The sequence below is a fragment of the Corvus hawaiiensis genome, chromosome 2, assembly GCF_020740725.1.
Source record: "Corvus hawaiiensis isolate bCorHaw1 chromosome 2, bCorHaw1.pri.cur, whole genome shotgun sequence".
NCBI classification, from domain to species: domain Eukaryota; kingdom Metazoa; phylum Chordata; class Aves; order Passeriformes; family Corvidae; genus Corvus; species Corvus hawaiiensis.
The window spans coordinates 54766877-54786476 of NC_063214.1; the positions used below are offsets into that span (position 1 = coordinate 54766877).

The 19600-nt window shown below is 35.6% G+C and overlaps 1 protein-coding gene across 13 annotated transcripts in view; it reads left to right on the plus strand.

The window, feature by feature from the left end:
• NBEA (neurobeachin) overlaps nt 1-19600 on the plus strand; it is a 467485-nt gene that overhangs the window by 383525 nt on the left and 64360 nt on the right. For all 13 annotated transcript variants that reach the window (XM_048295094.1, XM_048295084.1, XM_048295082.1 and 10 more), the window contains 2 exons: nt 8882-9022; nt 16409-16528. In XM_048295094.1, coding sequence (XP_048151051.1) covers nt 8882-9022; nt 16409-16528 — 261 coding nt within the window. The remainder of the gene's footprint in view (nt 1-8881; nt 9023-16408; nt 16529-19600) is intronic.

Genomic DNA, 19600 nt, shown 5'->3' on the forward strand with positions numbered 1-19600 from the left:
GGCCAAGCATAGCAGAAACATATGGAGGGGCTCTACTTTTGGCCAGCTAAAATAAAGACAAAAAAGTGGGCTCGAAATTGAGTTGTGGGAAGTATCATTCCTGGTTGCTATCAACTATGAAAGTATGCACTATCTTGCCAGTGAAGGTGGGTCGTCCTGCCACATCCCCAGTGTGAGGTTTCTGTTGTCTGGTGTGACAGCTTTCTTGAATCGTTACCACAGCTTCTCAGCCAAGAGGGGGAAGTTGCTTGTACAAATTGAGTGAGGCTCAAAACCACAGGAAGCTGTCACTCACTGCCTTAAGGAGTGAGGCTGGAGAGGAGAAAATGACCCCCAAGGCCTGTTCTGCAGTCCTGTGATGCAGCCCCTGCATTCCCTTCTGCTGCTGGTCAGTCATGAGTGTTTCTGGGGTTTCTGTTTTAAGTCTGGATTTCTTTCCTCCTCTCCCTGCAAGCACACATCCTGGGGAGCAGTGGAGACATCCTGCCCTGGATATTTCACAGTTTCATCTCTGCTGGAAAGAGTGTGCTTGCAGTACCTTCAGATGTATTGTAACCATTCCTGGAAGCCTCTTTTTTAAGACTTCCAAAATAATTTGAGTAAGACTTGAATTCATAATAGCAGATAGAGACATCTATGTTTACTCTCCCTTTTTTTCCTAGACAAGTAAAAAAAAAAACAAATAAGCAAATGAACCCAGAATTTACATTACTTTCACAGTATGCCTCAAAAGGAAATAAATTGTTTGATACTTCCGTTAGGTTATGTAAAACTTCTGACCTTTCACAGTATTGTAGGTATGTTTCACAAATGTGTTTTTCAGTTCTGTAACACCACTGTAATCTGTGCCAAGAACAATAAAAGGTCCACAGACATGACTTAAATAAAGACCTATGATCATTTTACACTGGCTTGTTCCCTAGATGTATAAAAGCATTGCTGGTTTAGAGTTGTGCAGAGAGATAAACCTTTCATTAAGGTGCTTACACTTTTCAAAATCTCTCAAACTCACTTTCTGTGAGTATTAATAGCACTGCATGTGGTGAAGTGCAACAAGATTAGACAGTGTCTCATGAGTCCTTCACTAGGTATTTGGTTCAATCCAAATTTTTATAGCAATCTACTAAAGTATGTAATTGCTACAGGAAGTAGTGTGATAGTTGAATAGACAGGTTTTCTTCATGAGTTAGTAAAGACTCATTATGGAATTAGTGCTTGCATAGCTTATTAATTATCACTGTATTTTTATTAGTGCTCTCCTCAAAAGGAAATGTAAAATCAAGTCCATGGCTCTTTATTTTTCATCAAGAATCCATGCAATGTGCACCTTTTCTTGCCAATTTGAAAACTTAGCAAAGCTATCGGTGGTTTCTTCTGGAACAGCTAGGGTTTTGACCACTGAAAAGCATACACAAAGCTAGTCAAGGAAAATGATCTTTCCTTTCTGGCAATATCTGGGCTGCATTTATCCCATGGATATATGAGAAAACACATGTGAAATCTCTTAAGTCTTGTGGAATACCTCAGGATAAAAGGATTGTAATTGTCAATTTTTTTTGCGGTGTTCATTATAATAATATCTGATAGATTTCATTTCATCATGGTTTTGAAAGGAAAAGTAGATTAATGATTTATTTTAAAATGCAGTGGCGGGTTAGTATGGAATACTTTACTTGGGTACTGTTACTTGCGTCCTGTTTCAATTTTTGCATTTTTGGTAAAAATCTTAAAAATTTGAATGTCTCTGAGGTATTGCCTTGTCAATTCTGTTTTCATTTTCAATATTGTCCTGTACCTGTAAGATATCCTTTTTTACTTGTCATGGAGGTGAATCCTGAGTAGCCTGGTGCTTAAAAGCAGAACTTAGTGATTTATTCTTAACATTATTGAATGAGCTATCAAACCTCAGCCAAACCTCTGGGGCAGGCCCACACAGTATCCTTTCCACGAGGAGCAACTTCCTTCTGTCAGATTTTTCCCTGCAATGGAGACATGTTCCTGCAGATTTGATAGCAGATCAGAACCTCCAGCTAAACTGTTGATGGATAAAATCTCCTTTGTCAGTTCCTGACCTTCTGTCTCCCTGCAAATTTTGCCCTTAGTTTCACAAAGCCTCTGTCCTTGTGACGCCTTAGGTTTCACCTCAAGGCATCACTTGATATTTAGCAATTAATAGTCCTCAAACAATCTTCTGAAATTATTTAGAATTCTAACACTATTCATATATGGTAAAAGAGCCCAAAGAAGCCATGAAATTAAAAGAGAAATCACCTACCATACTTTGTTTTCTTGGTTTAAAATAGTTTTTTGTAGCTAAAGGTAGGTGCTAAATCTGGCTTTTAAAAAATATTTTGTGTATTCTTGCTCAAAGTTCATACAAAACTCTAGTGTCACTTCTGATAATTGACTACACTACTTTTGAAGTTTTTTCAATCTTTGGCTTCTAGGCTTTCTGTATAAAATATGATACACCACTTTTGTGATACCACAACTCCTAAGTGAACATACATATCAAATGCAATTCATACGTTTTTTGGAGATGAAATTAAAGGTGTTTGTCTGGCTTATGATGTCAGTAATGGAGTAATATGTGCCTTTTGCATTTAGTCTAAACTTAAATAGTTACATTTGTGCAAAGCCATCTTGAGCATGTAGCTCGTCCTTTTCTTCCATCTTCTATTCCATTTTATTCTGGTTTTATGTAGCACTCCTTACTGTGGTATTTTTACATCCTGATATTACTTGTTCTCCCAGAACAATTATATTTAAATATTAGTGTGAAAATTCCTCTGCCTTTTTTCTTTTAGGTGCTTGGAAATTCTCTTATCAAGGCTTTTTGGTTTTTTCCTTTTACGTATAATTTTAGATTTAAAACTAGGGTTCATGGGCATGGAATGTGCCATGTCCCACTGTTTGTGGGATATATTGGACTTCTCATTTGATTAGACAGTGTAGGTTCAAGTTTTATTCATTACATATACAAGGTTAAAGGTTATATTTATTGTTTGACAGGATCAAAAGCTAATGAAAGAGGCTGTCATGGGTACATAGATTATCTTTTCAGTATCAAACCATCAGGTGATCTGCTTATTTTCTTTGTTGAGATTTGCTTTGGAAGAATACTTAGGATATTAAACATTAGTCCAGGAATCATGTGCACAGCCCTTACTATACACTGATTTTTGGTGAGGTTCAAGACACTTAAAATGTGGTATGGTTTGTTTGTGTAAAATTGTGTGACTTTTACTCCTAAATTATAGTGAATGCATGGTTTTGACATGCTGCATTGTCCCTGCTCATTAAAGTGTAAACGGGAATCTCTCCTCATTTACTTCCAGTCATACATCCTGTTAAATAAAATGATTTCTTCAGCAGGCAAAGTAATACTAATATTGACATGTGTATGAAACATCACACACCCATTCACTGAGTGGAAGAAATGATGTTTTTTTAATATAGAAGGTGTTTGACTGATGGGTGGTGATAAGCATAACCACTTTTCCTTATTACTGTGCCATTTCAAGAAAAGGAAGTGATAAAGCCCCAAGGCTTCTAAATGTAATAATGCAAATGAACACATCCAAGTGTGAATATTTCAAGGCAACCACACTTAATACTTCCAAAAATGTATATGCTGTGGAATGGAGTTTATGGGCTTATTAAGAGCCCTTTGTTGGAAAAATGGAATCGGTTTCTGTAAAATTAAATTTCTCTCTTTATCACATGCAACTCTTCCATCAGAAGAAAAACTACACACAATTAAATCCACACAATTAAACATGTGTTTTCCATAAATAAAAAGTTTATTTACTGAGTGAAACTCTGGTACTATGAATCTGTGAGTACTCTTACATTTGATATTGTTGATATCTGTTTTTCATATTAGGATGCTGAAGAAAATCTGTTTAAAAATTCAGATGAAATTGAAATTTATTTTTAAGTTTAAAGTATCATCCTAAGATGTCCTATTTATAGGTTATTTTTCAGTGGGTGTTTTTAATAAAAAAGCAAGCAGTCGGGAAAAGCTCAGTCAGTTTTCAGCCAGAGCCAAATAAAGCTGCGTTCAATATTCCTTTTGTACCCAGCTACAATTTTGTGCAGTGCATTTCCAAAAAAAAAACCAAAAAACCAACAGATAAGTTAGCTGCTGAATAAATTAGAGTGAAGATAAGCTGAATATTTCAGTGGCTAGATAAATAGGATGCTACATCTAGTTCTGCTCTCATAAGAGAATATAGTTCTAGGAAGATAGCTGGCAAAGTAAACTTTACATGAACTAACAAAACATGTCCAGCGGATGTAAACACTAGATGTATTGACAATATGCATTGACTTATTCAAAGGCCAGATATCTAAAGAGATTGACCAGAAAAAAAAAGAAAGATGCTAATAGTAGTGTGTTTTAATGTTAAAGTAAATACTTACTTTATTTTTAAATGGAGGAAAGAAACATAAATAAACTGAAACAGCAGATTTTAGTACATCAGAAGTGAAGTGGCTGAATAGGCCACATTTTCATACAGTGACTTGTTCTGTTTTTTGGAGTAAAGAATATCTTATAAAACCATTTTGTGGAAGATAATTCTATTTAATATGAGTCCTTACAGAGGACTTTTTTGCAATAAAATACAAATGGTGTGTTTAGAAAAAGCATTTTATAGAACATTATGAAAAGAACTTTTTCAAAAACATTCAGAACAATTTATTTGACTCAAATTCAGTTTCTGTATTTGTCTTATGGTTAAGATATGGACTGAGACATAGTATATAGCTTGAGCTTTGCCTTTGTCTTGTATGTGCAAGTCATTTTAATCAGGGCACACAGCAGCACAATCTCAGTCAAATGGAAATAAAATTATTTTCTTCCATTAAGTGAAGTTACTGGGATTGATCCATAAATAAAATTTATCTGCATTTTATAGCCGTGATATTAGATTAAAACTGAGGTAGTTGACTTAGTAGTCTGTGAAGGGCATAGTAAAGCTATGAAAAGTGACCAAAACTCCATATATCCTACACATTTCCCAAGAAACGTGAGAGACTATCATTACTGTAGAACTTGTCATCTGGTATGACCCGTGCCTCATCAGAGTAAAACTGGGTTAATTGCTAGTTTGTACAACTGAGATTTAAGGTCTTTACAGAAAATCTGTGTCTTCAGTGAAGGATGAACTCTTACCATTACCTTGGATAGCAGCATTTTCCTACATGGACATTAAAATAACACTAAAGAAGCCAGGGGCAGATCTCGCAGAATTTACTCCCTTCCCTGCTATTTCATTTGTGGATTTCTTTTTCTTTCAGAAAGTGCCTGATCTTTGTGTATACAAAAGCTGTTCTATTTGGGGTTAATCAAAACGTTTTAAATTGCACAACAACAACAACAACAACGACAACAAAAAAAAGAGAGATATTTGAGCACTAGCTTAGGTAAGGCTGAAGTAGAAGCTGCAGAGTTGTGTAAGCATGGGCAGCTCCTGGCTCTCCTTCCCAGGCAGTGCTGCATCAAGACAGTTGCACCACTTCTGGGATCCCAGTTGTCACCTCTGCATAAATGGGGCCATGTTTGCACACTGTCCCCTCTACAGGAGCTCAGGGACTTCCAGCTCACCTTCCTATTGCAAGCTATAGACACAGCTAAGCAATCTCCTCATGGACACTGTAAATGCTTGTGGAATGAGAGAAATTAACCCATATCTCCCCAGTCCCAGGCTGTCAGCCAGATCACTAGTTCATCCAATCCAGGATCTGTTCTGAGAAGTTGAGGTGAGACTTTCTAGCTGAAGACAAGCTCTACCTCACTTTTTTCCCATCTTTTTCCTTACTTCCCTTCCCTTCCCTTCCCTTCCCTTCCCTTCCCTTCCCTTCCCTTCCCTTCCCTTCCCTTCCCTTCCCTTCCCTTCCCTTCCCTTCCCTTCCCTTCCCTTCCCTTCCCTTCCCTTCCCTTCCCTTCCCTTCCCTTCCGTTCCTTCTCTCCTTCCCTCCCTGCCTCCACCCACTCTGGGGAAAGGACCCCAGTAAAGATTCTTCCCAGAGATTTTCCCATGAAAATTGCGTTATCATGCAAGAACAGAAAGGAATCTCTGGTATTTTGCTTAAAGACTCCATTTTATTCAGCAGATGTTTTGTGCATTTCAGAATTTTTCTTCAAATGAATCCTAAAGTAATTGAAAGAAAAAAAGTAGATAATGACACTGAAAAGAATATTGATGAGGATGAAGGTAATCCAGAATACAGCTTTTCAGGTTTATTATATAATACAATTAATCATATCTGTTCTGAAGGTTGATTATTTTAGCTACTTGTACAGGCATTTTTACATGAAAATGGGAATGCACGATCTTACATCCTTACATCTTTTACCTTTTAAATTGAAATAACACTTCTCATTGAACAACCTAGAAAACGTGATGATGTGTTTGCATTAGTATTTTATGTGAGTTTAAAAATTATTGTCAAATTCTTGAGAGAAGTAACCTTTTCATTAAATACAGCTATATATATATTATATTAAAAATGTTATTTAAAGGTATCAATTGAACCATCATTAAAATTTTGCTAGTCAATAAAATAAAATAAAATAAAATAAAATACCTTGTAATTATTTTGAGCATCAGTTATACCTCACAGGCCTTGTTATTGTAGTCAATTTACAGTGAATAATGAAAACACATCGCTTATTTGATGAAATACTTCTAATCGGCATCAGCAATATTTTGAAAGGCCAGGAGTTTTCTGTATTTTCAATCTTGCATTAATCGTCATATTCATTCTCCACTGTGACTTCAAACATATATGTACAATAATATTGTGACAGATGACGTCTCTGTCTTCCATAGCCTCAGAATTCACTGCAGCATAGGATAAGATGCACCTTCATAGTGGAGGGAAGAGATATTCTCAGGGTGTTTCTCCATTACCAAATACAATCTCACCGATTTGTCTGCTATTTTGTGTTCGCTTCTCAGAGGGGGTGAACATTTCATTTTAACAGACTACGGTGTGAATTACTGCTTTAGCTCTTGAAATGTGCAGTTGGGACTGGAATTTTTTCTGCCAGAGAAGTGGATGCACAGTACCTTAATGAGGGTGGTGTCAGCAGGTTCCATCCAGTCCCCAAAGCAACTGAGAACCTGATATCATTTAGCAAAGTGCACATATATCTGCACAGTTTGTCAGTCTAATAGGAAAAGACTGTCTCTTTCAAGGAAGCTGTTAAACAATCATTTTTATATAATGATAACTTAAAGGCTATAACACAGCCAGTGTGTTTCCTGACAATGGCAGGATGTGTAACAAAACCAAGTATAACAAAAATGCAAATATTTATTTTTTGCTATTTCGATTATTTGGGAAATGAGCCTGGAAAGTGTTAGGGAATGGCTCATACTTCTCTTTCAAGAATGTTTTGTGAGGTCTTTCAGTGCAGTCTACACCAGATAACACTGATCCTTTGGGATTACTCAATTTTACACATATGAGAAAACTATTAACATCTCCATGACACAGCAAAGTATTAAACATCCAGAGTGCTTAGTGTGAAGAATACTGAAATCATAATGTTTTAAAATGTAAGTGTTCACCAAAGACTGCTATTTAAAAACAAGCTCTAAATCAGAAAACATCGTGTTCTATGTCAGTCTTTTAAGCAGCCGTCTCAAAAAACATAGCACTGCTGAAAGAATAAAATACCTGTAGCTTTAAAATTTTTTAATTACATATCTAGTGTAGTGAAACACAGTGATTTGACCTTGTACTGTCATTTCCTTTCTAAATTACTTTGGATTTTAATTCAGTAGAAAAATTGTGCAGTGGTATAAAATGCAAAAATACTGCTAGCATTTTGAAAAGGGTCAAAGTCTTTCCCTATATGTTTTTTTTCAAGTTTTAATACCTTTAATAATATCAATTCTAATTAAAATTGATTAATGCAAATCAAGTAATAATTTAAAACTACAATAAGTTTATACAATTATTTGGTGTGGAAGTGTGTTCTCCTCTAAGTATTAGACTCTGTGTTTGGTTAATTTTACTATAAAAGCTAAAATCTGTATTTTCTTTATCCAAGTAACTTTTACATCACACAATAACAAATACATTTTGCAAATACTTCTGAGATAAAGTGGGTTAAAAAATCATTAAAAGCTTGTATTCCCCAAGTAGCTGTATCAAAACCAAAATTCCTACTACTGCCTTACATCTCTTTTGTTTTCCACCTAATTTGTATAGATTGCCCTTTAAATTTGCGCATAATGAGCTTTGAATTTGTGAATAACTTCCACATTCTATTATTTTCAAATCCAAAGCTTGTTTGCTTTATGCAGTAAAACGTGGCTTTGTTCAGTCAGAAAGTACATCCAGTCCTGAGGACTATGCATGGTTTTTAAGTATTTCTGCTTAGGATCACCAGACACCATCAGCAGTTCCGTGTGAAATCTTTGCATCATTAACTGTGCATTACAAAGTATCCTGTGTGAGCAAAAGTCAGTTTTCATTAGCTGTGTGATTGTGGTGAATGACAGCAACAGAAATATTAGTTTGGCCTCAATGCATTTTAAATGCAGTTTTAGAAGTCTATTTCCAGAACAATGTTACTGAGCTAATTGGGAAACAACTTATGCTTCAAGAAGGTCTTGAAAGTTTGCAGAAGTGGATCACTTATATTTGTCAATTAAAAGAACGAAACTCAAAAGACTTCTAGTACACAAAGCCTTTGAAAATAAATTCCAAGCTTACAGCAATCTCAGGGGTTACTACAGCATGGAATGGGCTTGGTTGCAGAGTCTCCTGTGTAGTGAATCTTAATGCAGAATTAACTTATGCTCTATCAGACATGCTGCCCTTCAGCTGATAATATATTTGACCTCTTGTCACTTTACAGCCTATTGGCGCTTTGAACCCAAAGAGAGCCGTCTTCTATGCAGAACGGTATGAGACATGGGAAGATGATCAGACTCCACCTTATCATTACAACACCCACTACTCTACATCTACTTCTACCTTGGCTTGGCTTGTTCGTATTGTAAGTATTTCTGGATCCTGGTTTTCATTAATATCTTTATCTACAGCATCTCTTCTGTCACTTACCACTGTTTTGTTTTTTCTTTATGAAAGCACCTTTTTATTAAAATGTCGTTGTTCTTCCCTACCTTAAAATCTCAGAAATTCTCTAGATACACTTTATATACTTATTTGTCCTTCCTACCCAAACAATCCAAAATAAATTTAAACATAAAATTGTGGTGAGATATATATATCTCACCACAATTTTCTCATTGTATATATATATATACAATGAGAAAAATGCATATAAAACTATAAAACTAACTCCACCCCCCAAAAATTATCTCTAGACAATACAGAAATCTGATACTGCTCATATGCATTTATTATTTTCAGCTAGGGATAGATCTATGCAACATTAAAAAAAAAGCCTTTTGTAAGAACATTAAACTTTCAGATTGAGAGGGGAATTATATAACCAGTTTTATATTAAAGCAGCATAGAGTAATATTTTATGCAAATATGCTTCTAAATTAATTCATATCTCTACAGTTTTCAGAAATATAAAAATGTGGATTCTAACTCCAAACTGTTATATCAGTTCTGGAAACCTCGTGCTTAAATCCTACCACCAAAATCAGATCTGGGGAAGGGGACCAAACTTCAAAGATAGAATGAATCTGAATTCAGTTTACGTGTTATCACAATGATCTACAGAATAAAGATGAGATACTGTTGATGAGATACAGAAGGCTTCACAGAGAAACCTTAATTAATGAAAAATTGAGTCACTGTGTAATTACTTAAGTTAAAGTACACCCTGCAAATAAATATCTGTCGCATAAGGTGTATTCTAAGCATGTTTTGCATACAACCAAAACAGAGCCACACAAAGCTCAGTAATTGAGTTTTCACTCATCTCAGCTTCCCTTAGACATGTTCTCCTTCTTTCTGCTCAGAAGGGAAGAATTCATGTGTCTGTGGTTTCAGGATATATTTCTTAAACCATGGGAAACTAAGTGTTGATTACAGTCCTGTGTTGGGTCACCATTGTAATCCTTTTAAATGTTGCTAAATTATTCGTCTACTGAATACATTTTATAGTGCATGTGCTTCTTTGTTGCCTTAAAGTAGATTAAAAACAGTAGTTTTATTTGCATGTTTATCTATTAATTTTGGTTGCTATACAGAAAAAGATCCCCTCTTGCTAGTTGGCAAATTCTCAGAGCTGGAAGTCAGCTTACAGGCTGAATGTACAACCCACCAAGGAGTATTCATTTCCTGTATTAGGGTAATGCAATGTCGTTTTTACTACTATTGTTCATGTAATATTGTAGAAGTTCTTGCTCTCCTTGTGTTCTCACCTGAAAGAGCAAGAGAACAAGGTCTTTGTCTTGATGGCCTTGCAATACAGATTTGACAAATTACATTTGTTAGAGCAAATAATATATGTGAGAACAGAAAGCAGAAGAGGAAACCAGTGATTTCCAGAGAAGAAGTTGCCAATGAAAAGGTGAAAACAACAGGTAACTTAAATACAGGGACACTCCTACATAGGTATTTTAAAGATTATTTAAATATGATTGACCAGCTAAAAAAGCAGTCTCTAATGGGAGTAGACAACAGAAGTGGAAGAATACAGATTCAGGGAAAGTTTGAACCTCAGAAAAGGAAAAAAATATAGTAGTATGATAAGACTGGATAAGGCTGCAAATGGAAACCCTAAATAGGTATTTGAAAATAAGTGTGTGTAGAGGAAAAGATTATGGCAATGAAGATTATAAAGTCATAGTGATCCACAGAGAAATATTTTTGTTACAAAATAAAGAATGAAATATCCTAAGCGAGAAGATTGTGCCAGTGAAATTGATAGATAAGGCTAGGTCTGATTTCTGTAAGTTAAAGCAGTATTTCTTGCTCATGAATTTCTTTATCTAGAGCTTTGATATGAGTTTGTGAAGAAGACTGTATAAGAAAAGGTAAATTAGAGTCTAGTCCAGAAAGAGGAAGGTGACATTAAGAGATGAAGAGATTCAGACAGAAAAATACTTTCAGTATTTTGAGAGACTGGAGAAGAGTGATGGGAAAAGATGTGTTACAGTAGAGCTTTTGGGAGAAAGTGACAACAAACTGAGAGTGAAGGACAGGAGTACAAACTAAAACCATGGGAGAAGACTGTGTAAACCAAAGAAAAAGAGAAAAAGAAAAGCAAAAGAAAGAGAAAAAAGGAAGGAAATAAATGAAAAAGCTGTGGCAAAAAGTAAATTCAAAATGAGAGTCTAGATAGAAGCAGAACAAAACAATATGTAGTAATGGAGATCCAAGGGAAAAAACTGCCTGCCTAGACTTTAGTATTGGAGGAAACAGTATTTGCAGTAGGTAAGGAACTTTCAGCCACTCTGAAGTGTATATATAGAGAATTGTGTAATTGCCACAAAACCTTAAAAACTATTTTAAGTCTTGCTTTTCAGCTTTGACAGATGCAATCTGGTTTCTGTCAGTTGTCTTGAAAACATTGCTTTTAGTATCATACTTCTGAGTCAATTCTGTGATAATCTGTTCCTTGGTGCCTTGTATTTCCCTCAGACGCTTTCCCTTATCCGATGTATTGTGGTGGGTTGGCTCTGCCTGGGTGTTAGGTACCCACCAAAACTGCTCTACTATTCCCCTCTTCAGCTGGGCAGGAGAGAGAAAAAATGAGGAAAAGGCTCATGGGTTGAGATAAGGGCAGGGAGAGATCCCTCACCAATTACCATCATGGGCAAAACAGACTCAGCTCGGGGAAGTTAGTTTGAACCAATTAAATGAGAGCAGGCTAATGAAAAATAAAGCCAAATCTTAAAACCACCTTCCTCCTATCCCCTCCTTTCTTCTCTGGGCTTAACTCCTAAATTCTATTCCACCTCTCCCCACCCACAGAGGGGAATGGGAAATGGGGGCTGTGCTCAGTTCATTGTACATTGTCTCTGCAACTCCTTTCTCCTCGGGAGGAGGACTGCACACTCTTCCGCTGCTCCTGGGAGACAGTCCTCCATGAACTCCTCCAAAGTGAGTCCTTCCTGTGGGCTGCAGTTCTTCATGAGCTGCTCCAGTGTGGGTGACTCCCACAGGATGCAGTCCCTCAGGAACAGACTGCAATAGTGGGTCCCCTGTGGGGTCACAAGTCCTGCCAACAAACCTGCTCCCACATGGGCTCCCCTCCCCATAGAAGCACAGGTCCCTGCCAGGAGCCTACTCCAGCACAGGCTTCCCAGAGGATCATGGCCTCCCTCAGGCATCCACCTGCTCTGGCATGGATTCCTCCAGGGTCTGCAGGTGGATCTTTGTTCCCCTCTGGACTTCCATGGGCTGTACGGGCACAGGGGCCGCACGATGGGCCAGAGGGGAATCTCCACTCCAGAGCCTGGAGCACCTCCTGCCCCTCCTCCTGCACTGACTTGGTTGTCTGCAGAGCTGTTCCTCTCACATATTGTCATTCCTCTCTCTAGTGTTCTTCTGCAGTTTTTCCCTGACTCTTAAGTCTGTCATCATAAAGGCACTTTGCTATAACTGACAGGCTTAGCTTTGGTCAGTGGCAGGTCCATCTTGGAGCCAGCAGGCATTGGCACTATTGGACATGGCAAAAGCTTCTCACAGAAGCCACCCCTGTAGCCTCCCCCACTACCAGAACTTTGCCACACAAACCCAATACATGCCTCAGGCTAGTTTTTTAAAAGACACTGTATGTCTTAGCCTCAGTTCTGTCCTGTGTAGTTAATTTTGATATCTCTGCCTTTTTTTCATCATTAATATATAAATATTCTGTTGATATCATTCCATTTTTTGTGTAAATGAAATTGAATATTCATAGTTTATGGCTAGGTGACCTTACCACCTGAAGACTCATTTTCTTCATGTGCATTTCATCTGGAGCAGTGAATATTTAAGTTGCAGAAGACAGAATAGTTTAAAACAAGAATGCTAGTTCAGAATTCCATATAGTCCAGTGACTTGACCTGAAAAGTAAACAGAAGGAAAAAGAAAAATGGAAGAACGAATTCTGACTTGAATCACATAGAATGTGAATATCAGCGCTGTTTTCAGATTTTTAGGAGAAATAGGATAGAGTTATGGTACAATGGGATGCTCTCAATAATTGCTATTGAAGAAGTTATATTTTTGTAAATCAGTTGCATCTTCATGGAAACAGAGATCAGTATTTGAGAGCATGATTCTCTAATGTGGTAGTCAAGATGTTTGGAGAGAATAATTGTCTTCCAGTTTCTGTTGCAATGACTGCATATTTGTACTCAGTGGAAGAAATTCTGGATTTATTATGAGTTAGATTGGATTGAGTTAGAACCAATTTTTAGTGAGATTCAAAGGTGAGGAGGACTGGGTGTCATCTGGTAAACAGAAGTGAATTTGGGTCTTCTTTTTACTAGGTTTGAGCAGGACAATCACAGATATATCAGGCAAAAGGTGTATGTCACTCTGACAAACCCCCTACATGCTCTCTCTCTCCTCTTACAAATCGCTGGAAAGACATTTTTGTTTGACATAGGATGTCTTAGAATGACCATATCCTTTCCTCCTCCCTCCTTTACTCCCACCATAAAGGATTCAAATGAGTCTGGGTTCTGCTAAAAGGCAAGGGAGGGATCGAAGTGCTATTGAATGGAAAAATTCATTCTCACAGCTCAAGCTTGTGTTCAATGTAATTGAGTACCCCACGAATTTCTCTTCTTGTTGGCAGAGAAAAAGGCGTGAATTTTATTCAGAATATTAGTAATGAGTGAGATGGAGTTATAATGAAAACATTGTGCTGCTTTATAGCTTTCACAGCAACAAAACCTTTACATGAAATGACAGTAATTGGTATCATAGAATAACAGTATTTAAATGAGTATATTGAATACAGATATGAATTATATTTATATAATATAAGCACTTGACTTCCAAGAGAATAAAAATTACCTTAAAATTATGTTAGAGGTCTGAGATAAAGCAAGTGAAAGCTCTGAATTTCTGCTAAGGATTAAAAATCCAAAAAGATAGGCACAACAGGCCATGGCAGGATAGCATAATAGGGCACCCTGTAGTGTTCAGCTACTAAAAGTTTAATCCTTGATTATGAATTTTATTGCTTTTGTGTATTTGTCTCAGATGCTTAAAATAATGTTGTCATGGAAGTTTGGATTAATATTTTTACATAATTTATTGTAATTATACCATTTTTCTGGTTTCTGCTTTTTTTAAATCCATCAACTGCTTCTGGTTTCAGAACCTCTGCAATGATCCACAGTCTGCTCCACAATAATATTCATAAAAATTACATATGTCTTATAAAGAAAAAAAGTGATGGGCAGGAGTTGTTAGAAGACAGAATTATTTGTGTTCAGATCAAGAACATATAATGTTTCTCATTCAGGGCAAGCTAGAAAACATAGCATAATTGTTATTGCAAATATATACAGGTAATTGGGAGGAGGAATTAATTTTAAATCAAAATAATTCTAATATTAAAAATGTAAATTTATTAAAATTATAATATTAATAGAATTTTAGGATAAATTAGTATCATCCAATTTCTCTGTATATTGTTTTCCATTTTGTCATTCTGGGTCTTAATCTTACACATTTTCATTTATGTTTTACATAATGTTCACTATATGGAGCAGTTAAAAATCTGGATAGATAAAAACTTATTTTCTTTCAATATTTCAGTTCTTTGTGGTAGTTTATACTTCTCACCAAGTTGAGCTACTGTTAAATTTAATATTCTATTTAAATTATAAATCTCTTCCTCACCACACAGCCTTTCAATATTCACAAGTGCAAATAAAGTGATTGTGCAATGGGATTTAGGGTCCTCCAACAAGAAATTATATTGTGATGATTTTGTATTTATTTCAATTATTTTAATTAATGATCTAACACATAATAGGATTCTATGATTAGAATAAATGCAAAGATGAAAGTATATTTATGAGATACTATTCTTTTGAATGTGTCTTTTAAAAACAAATTTCTAATGCTTTAAGAGGAAAAAAATAGGTTTGATTTTTTTCTTTGAAAGAAGGCAGCCTGTGTTGACTGTTGTGAATGATAGAATAAATTGATTGTAAAGATGTGGAATAAAGGTAGAGAAACTATGGCCTCTGGAAGTTTGAATTCCATCTTTTATTTTCCTCTTTTTTTAGATATTTTCACTATTTTTGCATCCATGCTTTCCTTTTGTATATTTTAGTTACTCTTAAGGACTGCATAAACATGAATTACTTCATGCCTTTTCATCTTGGACAATTTACGCACAATTTATATAACATGGCATAATTCCTTCAAAAATTCTTTTTTAATGGAGGAGTTTCCTGACTTGTTCAAAAATTTCATAGAAGGAAACAGAATGTTTAGAATAAAATTCAGATAATAGATGAATAATAGAGTAATAACAATTGTGATCTGGTAATCATGAGCTGCTTTGATTAACAAAATTTCTAAATGATCAGGATATGCAACGAAATAAGTTTGGGTTTGAATTTAATGAAAGTGACCCTCTTTAAAACATTCCCTATGGGACTCTGGCAAAGACGAAGAAGCAACTTCCATCCCTGTAGACACACTGCCAACAATTAGTTGAGTAAGAGAGTTAATGGAGTAGTGGTAGAAATCCAAGTTTCTGGCAATGATCTCAGTATTCAGGTTCTACCGTCAAATTAAGGATTTGGTCCACTGTTAACCCCTTCCCTGCAGTGGAATGTGGTGACTGTCCAGTACCTGAGCTCTTTGTCCCCAAAAGCTGGTAGCTGTTTCCATTTAGTAAGAATTGGGAGTATGGTTTCAGATAGAATTAGCAAAAGTAAAGACTCTGCATATTAAATCTCTTTACTTCTGCCCCAAAGTAATGATAAAATTGCATATCCCGGAACCATAGTCTGCCTCATAATGACCATAGAGCCATTCTTCTCACCTTGAGGCAAAGTGGAACCTACTCTTTTCAATTAAATGAAAATGCAAGAAAGATTAAGAGACAGAATTTTTTTAAAGATTTTGACATACCAAAATGCAAGGAGTGAACAAAGCTCAGTTGTATAAATAACACAGCATGTGTTTATCGTGGTTGCAGTGAAGGAGGTAGTCACTGTGAACTGGAACTAAGCTACATATGTCTGCCACTGATGGGTAATTAGTCTTATGGTATAGAACTCAAGATTTGTTTGTGCAAAATGTGTTAGTGCCAATAAATATACTCAGATGTTCAGTGTAGAAACCCATGCATACATGTAACTATGACATGCCATGTTTTTCTTTAATTCTGCCTTTATGAAGTATTTTGATCTGCAAGAGGTATTTGGATTTTGGCAGAAACCTGCTGCATGAGTCCTTGTACTGTTTTCTTAATCTGTCTTAATTTCATTAACTACAGGAGCCCTTTACAACATTCTTTCTAAATGCAAATGACGGCAAGTTTGACCACCCAGATCGAACCTTCTCTTCAGTGGCCAGGTCCTGGAGGAACAGCCAAAGAGATACCTCAGATGTGAAGGTAACATATATGTTAAATAAGTGGATAAACGTGCAATTTCATTATGGTATTTTTGTTTGTGTAAAGGTAAAGAAGGTGCTGTATTATATTTTATATATATATTTAATTTCTTTATATTCAGTATAGTGTAATGTATAGTGTAAATGAATAGATGTTACTAAAGTTTAATGTTCTAACACAATCAAAGATTCTTTGAAGTTGAGTGGACAAAAGGTGTTTTGTTTTAGGAGCAAAACAACCTAACTGATCTAATTTAGATCAGATAATCAGGAGATGGAGAAAAGCTCAATAAATTGTTCTTTCCTGCTGTTAACTCAATATTTGGCCCACTCCATAAAACACAGCAGGAATTGGATTTGACCTTAAAGTGTCATATTGTTATAGCTTGCCTAGCTCTGGGTTTGCATTGCCTGGGGCAATTAATAAAGCATTAATGACAAGACCCATTTAAAATGTTGGCTTTTCTGTACAGCTTTAGCTTTTACTTGAATGTGCCTGGGGATATTATGCAACAATACACATTAGATTAAAACAACTTCTACATGATATACAGAAATAGCCAGAGAGCAGGGTGATTTTACTGTTGTTATTCCTTACCTTTGTATTTACCTTGTTAAATACAAAGGGTTATTGTTCATAAACATGGGACCTTATCAGAAGGAAAAAAAATACAGTAATACTTCAGATAATATGGTCCCTTCTTGATTCTCATTTTCTAGTAATAAAGTAGGTAAAGGCTGCACTATACCTAAAATTGCTCTTTTTTAAAAAAACATTTTTTTATAGTGAATATGTTTCTCTTCTATTTGTATACTACTACTCATACTAGGAAATGATTAATTCAAGGTCCTAGTGCCATCATATTTTTTACTTGTCTTGGCAAAGATAAAAAAAAAGATTTAAGTTTGTTGATTTATTTTTATTCCAGAACTTCTGTTTGCAGTCTCAGAAGAGTATGTGCACAAAGCATGCTGTTGTTTTTCAGTTACTAGTTAGAATAACTAATTGCAAATTGTATGGCCGTCCTAACTTATGGGAGAAAATGTTTTTTAAAGAAAAGAAATCAACTTGAACCTCCTACAAATCATTTTATGTTTATTCATGCTCTTCTGGAAGTCAATAGTATTTTGAGTACCATCACTGTTACTCTTATAAGAAAAACAAAGGAAATTTCCAAATTTGAGGTAATATCTACTATATTTGATATATCCTCAAAGTGCTGACATTTTGATTTTTACTTTTCAATGAAATTTGGTTTTCCTGGAATTCCACTAGAATATCTGGGAAAGTGACTTCCTAGGAGTGGGGCTCAAACAAAGGATAAGAGCTTTAAACTGAGAAATAAGGGAAGACAGTTGGAAGTGACTGTAATCTTCTTGTCTGGCTTTAGTACACAGGAGGAGGGCAGTTAAATACATCAAGGCATTGCAAAAGATAAAGGAATATCTGTGGACAGACTGAGAGATGGTATTCAAGTAGGGTATATAATTAGTGAAAGGATTGTTCCTGAACTAGCAACCAAATGAGTTATCAGTAAAACAATTAACTGAAATGTTTGTACAAAAATACCAGGAGTCTTGTGAACCAAGTGGGATAATTTAAACTGCTGCTGCCAGCTATTGCAAGCATGAAGGAATTAAGGATGGATAACAGCTGCATTGCAAAATGTATTTGTATTAAAATAACCCAACTTACTGAAATAAAACAAGTACTAAAAAGATACTCAAACCCACATACCTTCAGAAAAGGAAGGCAAAAGGTGAAGAAGTGAAGTAACTATGTTCTTTCATGCCATTGAATGTAAAAAAAGGGAGTTGGGGATAGCAGGTAAAATAGTAAAAGTTAAGGGTCAGCATTGCTCTAGGGGAAAGATTGTAAAACAATGTGTTCCAGAATACATTTGGCAGTCTACTATAGAACCCCCGAATCAGATTCATATATATATACATTTCTGTTATGTCATTAGAAAGAGAAATGCTGTGTGGAGCTAAGTCATTACAGAAAATCTAATATGGGAGTAAGAGATGACGGATGTTAGCCAATAAATGTTTTCTCCAGATAATCCCTGACCTGTCTGTTCAGGGATACATTAGGGATTAAATATGCTGTTTAAAATAGGGATTAGTTAATTAATGAAGATACAGGGAAGGTGGGTTTAGAAAATAACCTTGAATTGATTTATTATGAATTGATTCAGCTTAAGATGAAAATAGATCAATAAAAGCAGATTCAAAAATGAGCTGAATCTTTAAGGGAAGCTAAAGCAAATAGAAAGCATTCACAAATTATCTAACAAAAAAAAAATCCATAGAAATTAGGGGAGATTTAATACCAGCATTCGATGTGTTGCATCACCAAAATAATTTATTGTATATTAGTACAAAGCCACAACTGGAAAAAATCTACTGAGGTACACTTCAGTAGCATAAGCAATATATGTCAATGCACTGCTGTTTTGTCTTCAGTTTAACAAGGAAACTTTAAGATCAACAGGATGGCAGAAACCTTATCATGAGACCAAAGATTCATCCTTAGATTATAACAACTAGAATATCTCATGGCATCTAAGTTCCACCTGAAACAGTCTGATTAGTCATTCTTTCAGAGCTATTATGCTGTCAGAGAACATAAGTTACTGGGGTTTTTTTCCTTTTCCTTGTCCAGTTTTTTAGTATGAATTCTTGCTGGATAAAGCAAATGGTTAGTGTTTTCTTTGCTGGAAGCCATCTAAGATATACCTAAACTGGAGTTAGCCATAAGAACATAAGAAAATGTGTTTAAGGAGTTGGATACAGGTAGAAAAATGTGTGTATGCGTGGGTTAGTTAAAGTCTAAAAGTGAAGACATAAATGCTATGAAATATGCAGACATATGAAAGTGAGAAGAATTGTTTGTGAAGGAACAAAGAGGTAAACCTCAGAGGAAAGGGATCAGAGTGGGAAAATGCTTACTTAAGCAAAAGAGTATGAAAAGTTAAGGTGAAATTGAGTATTATCTGAGTTTGAGTATCCTCACACAGGGAAGTAGCAAACACCTTATTTCTAAAACTTTTTTTTTCAAAGTAGACTGGCA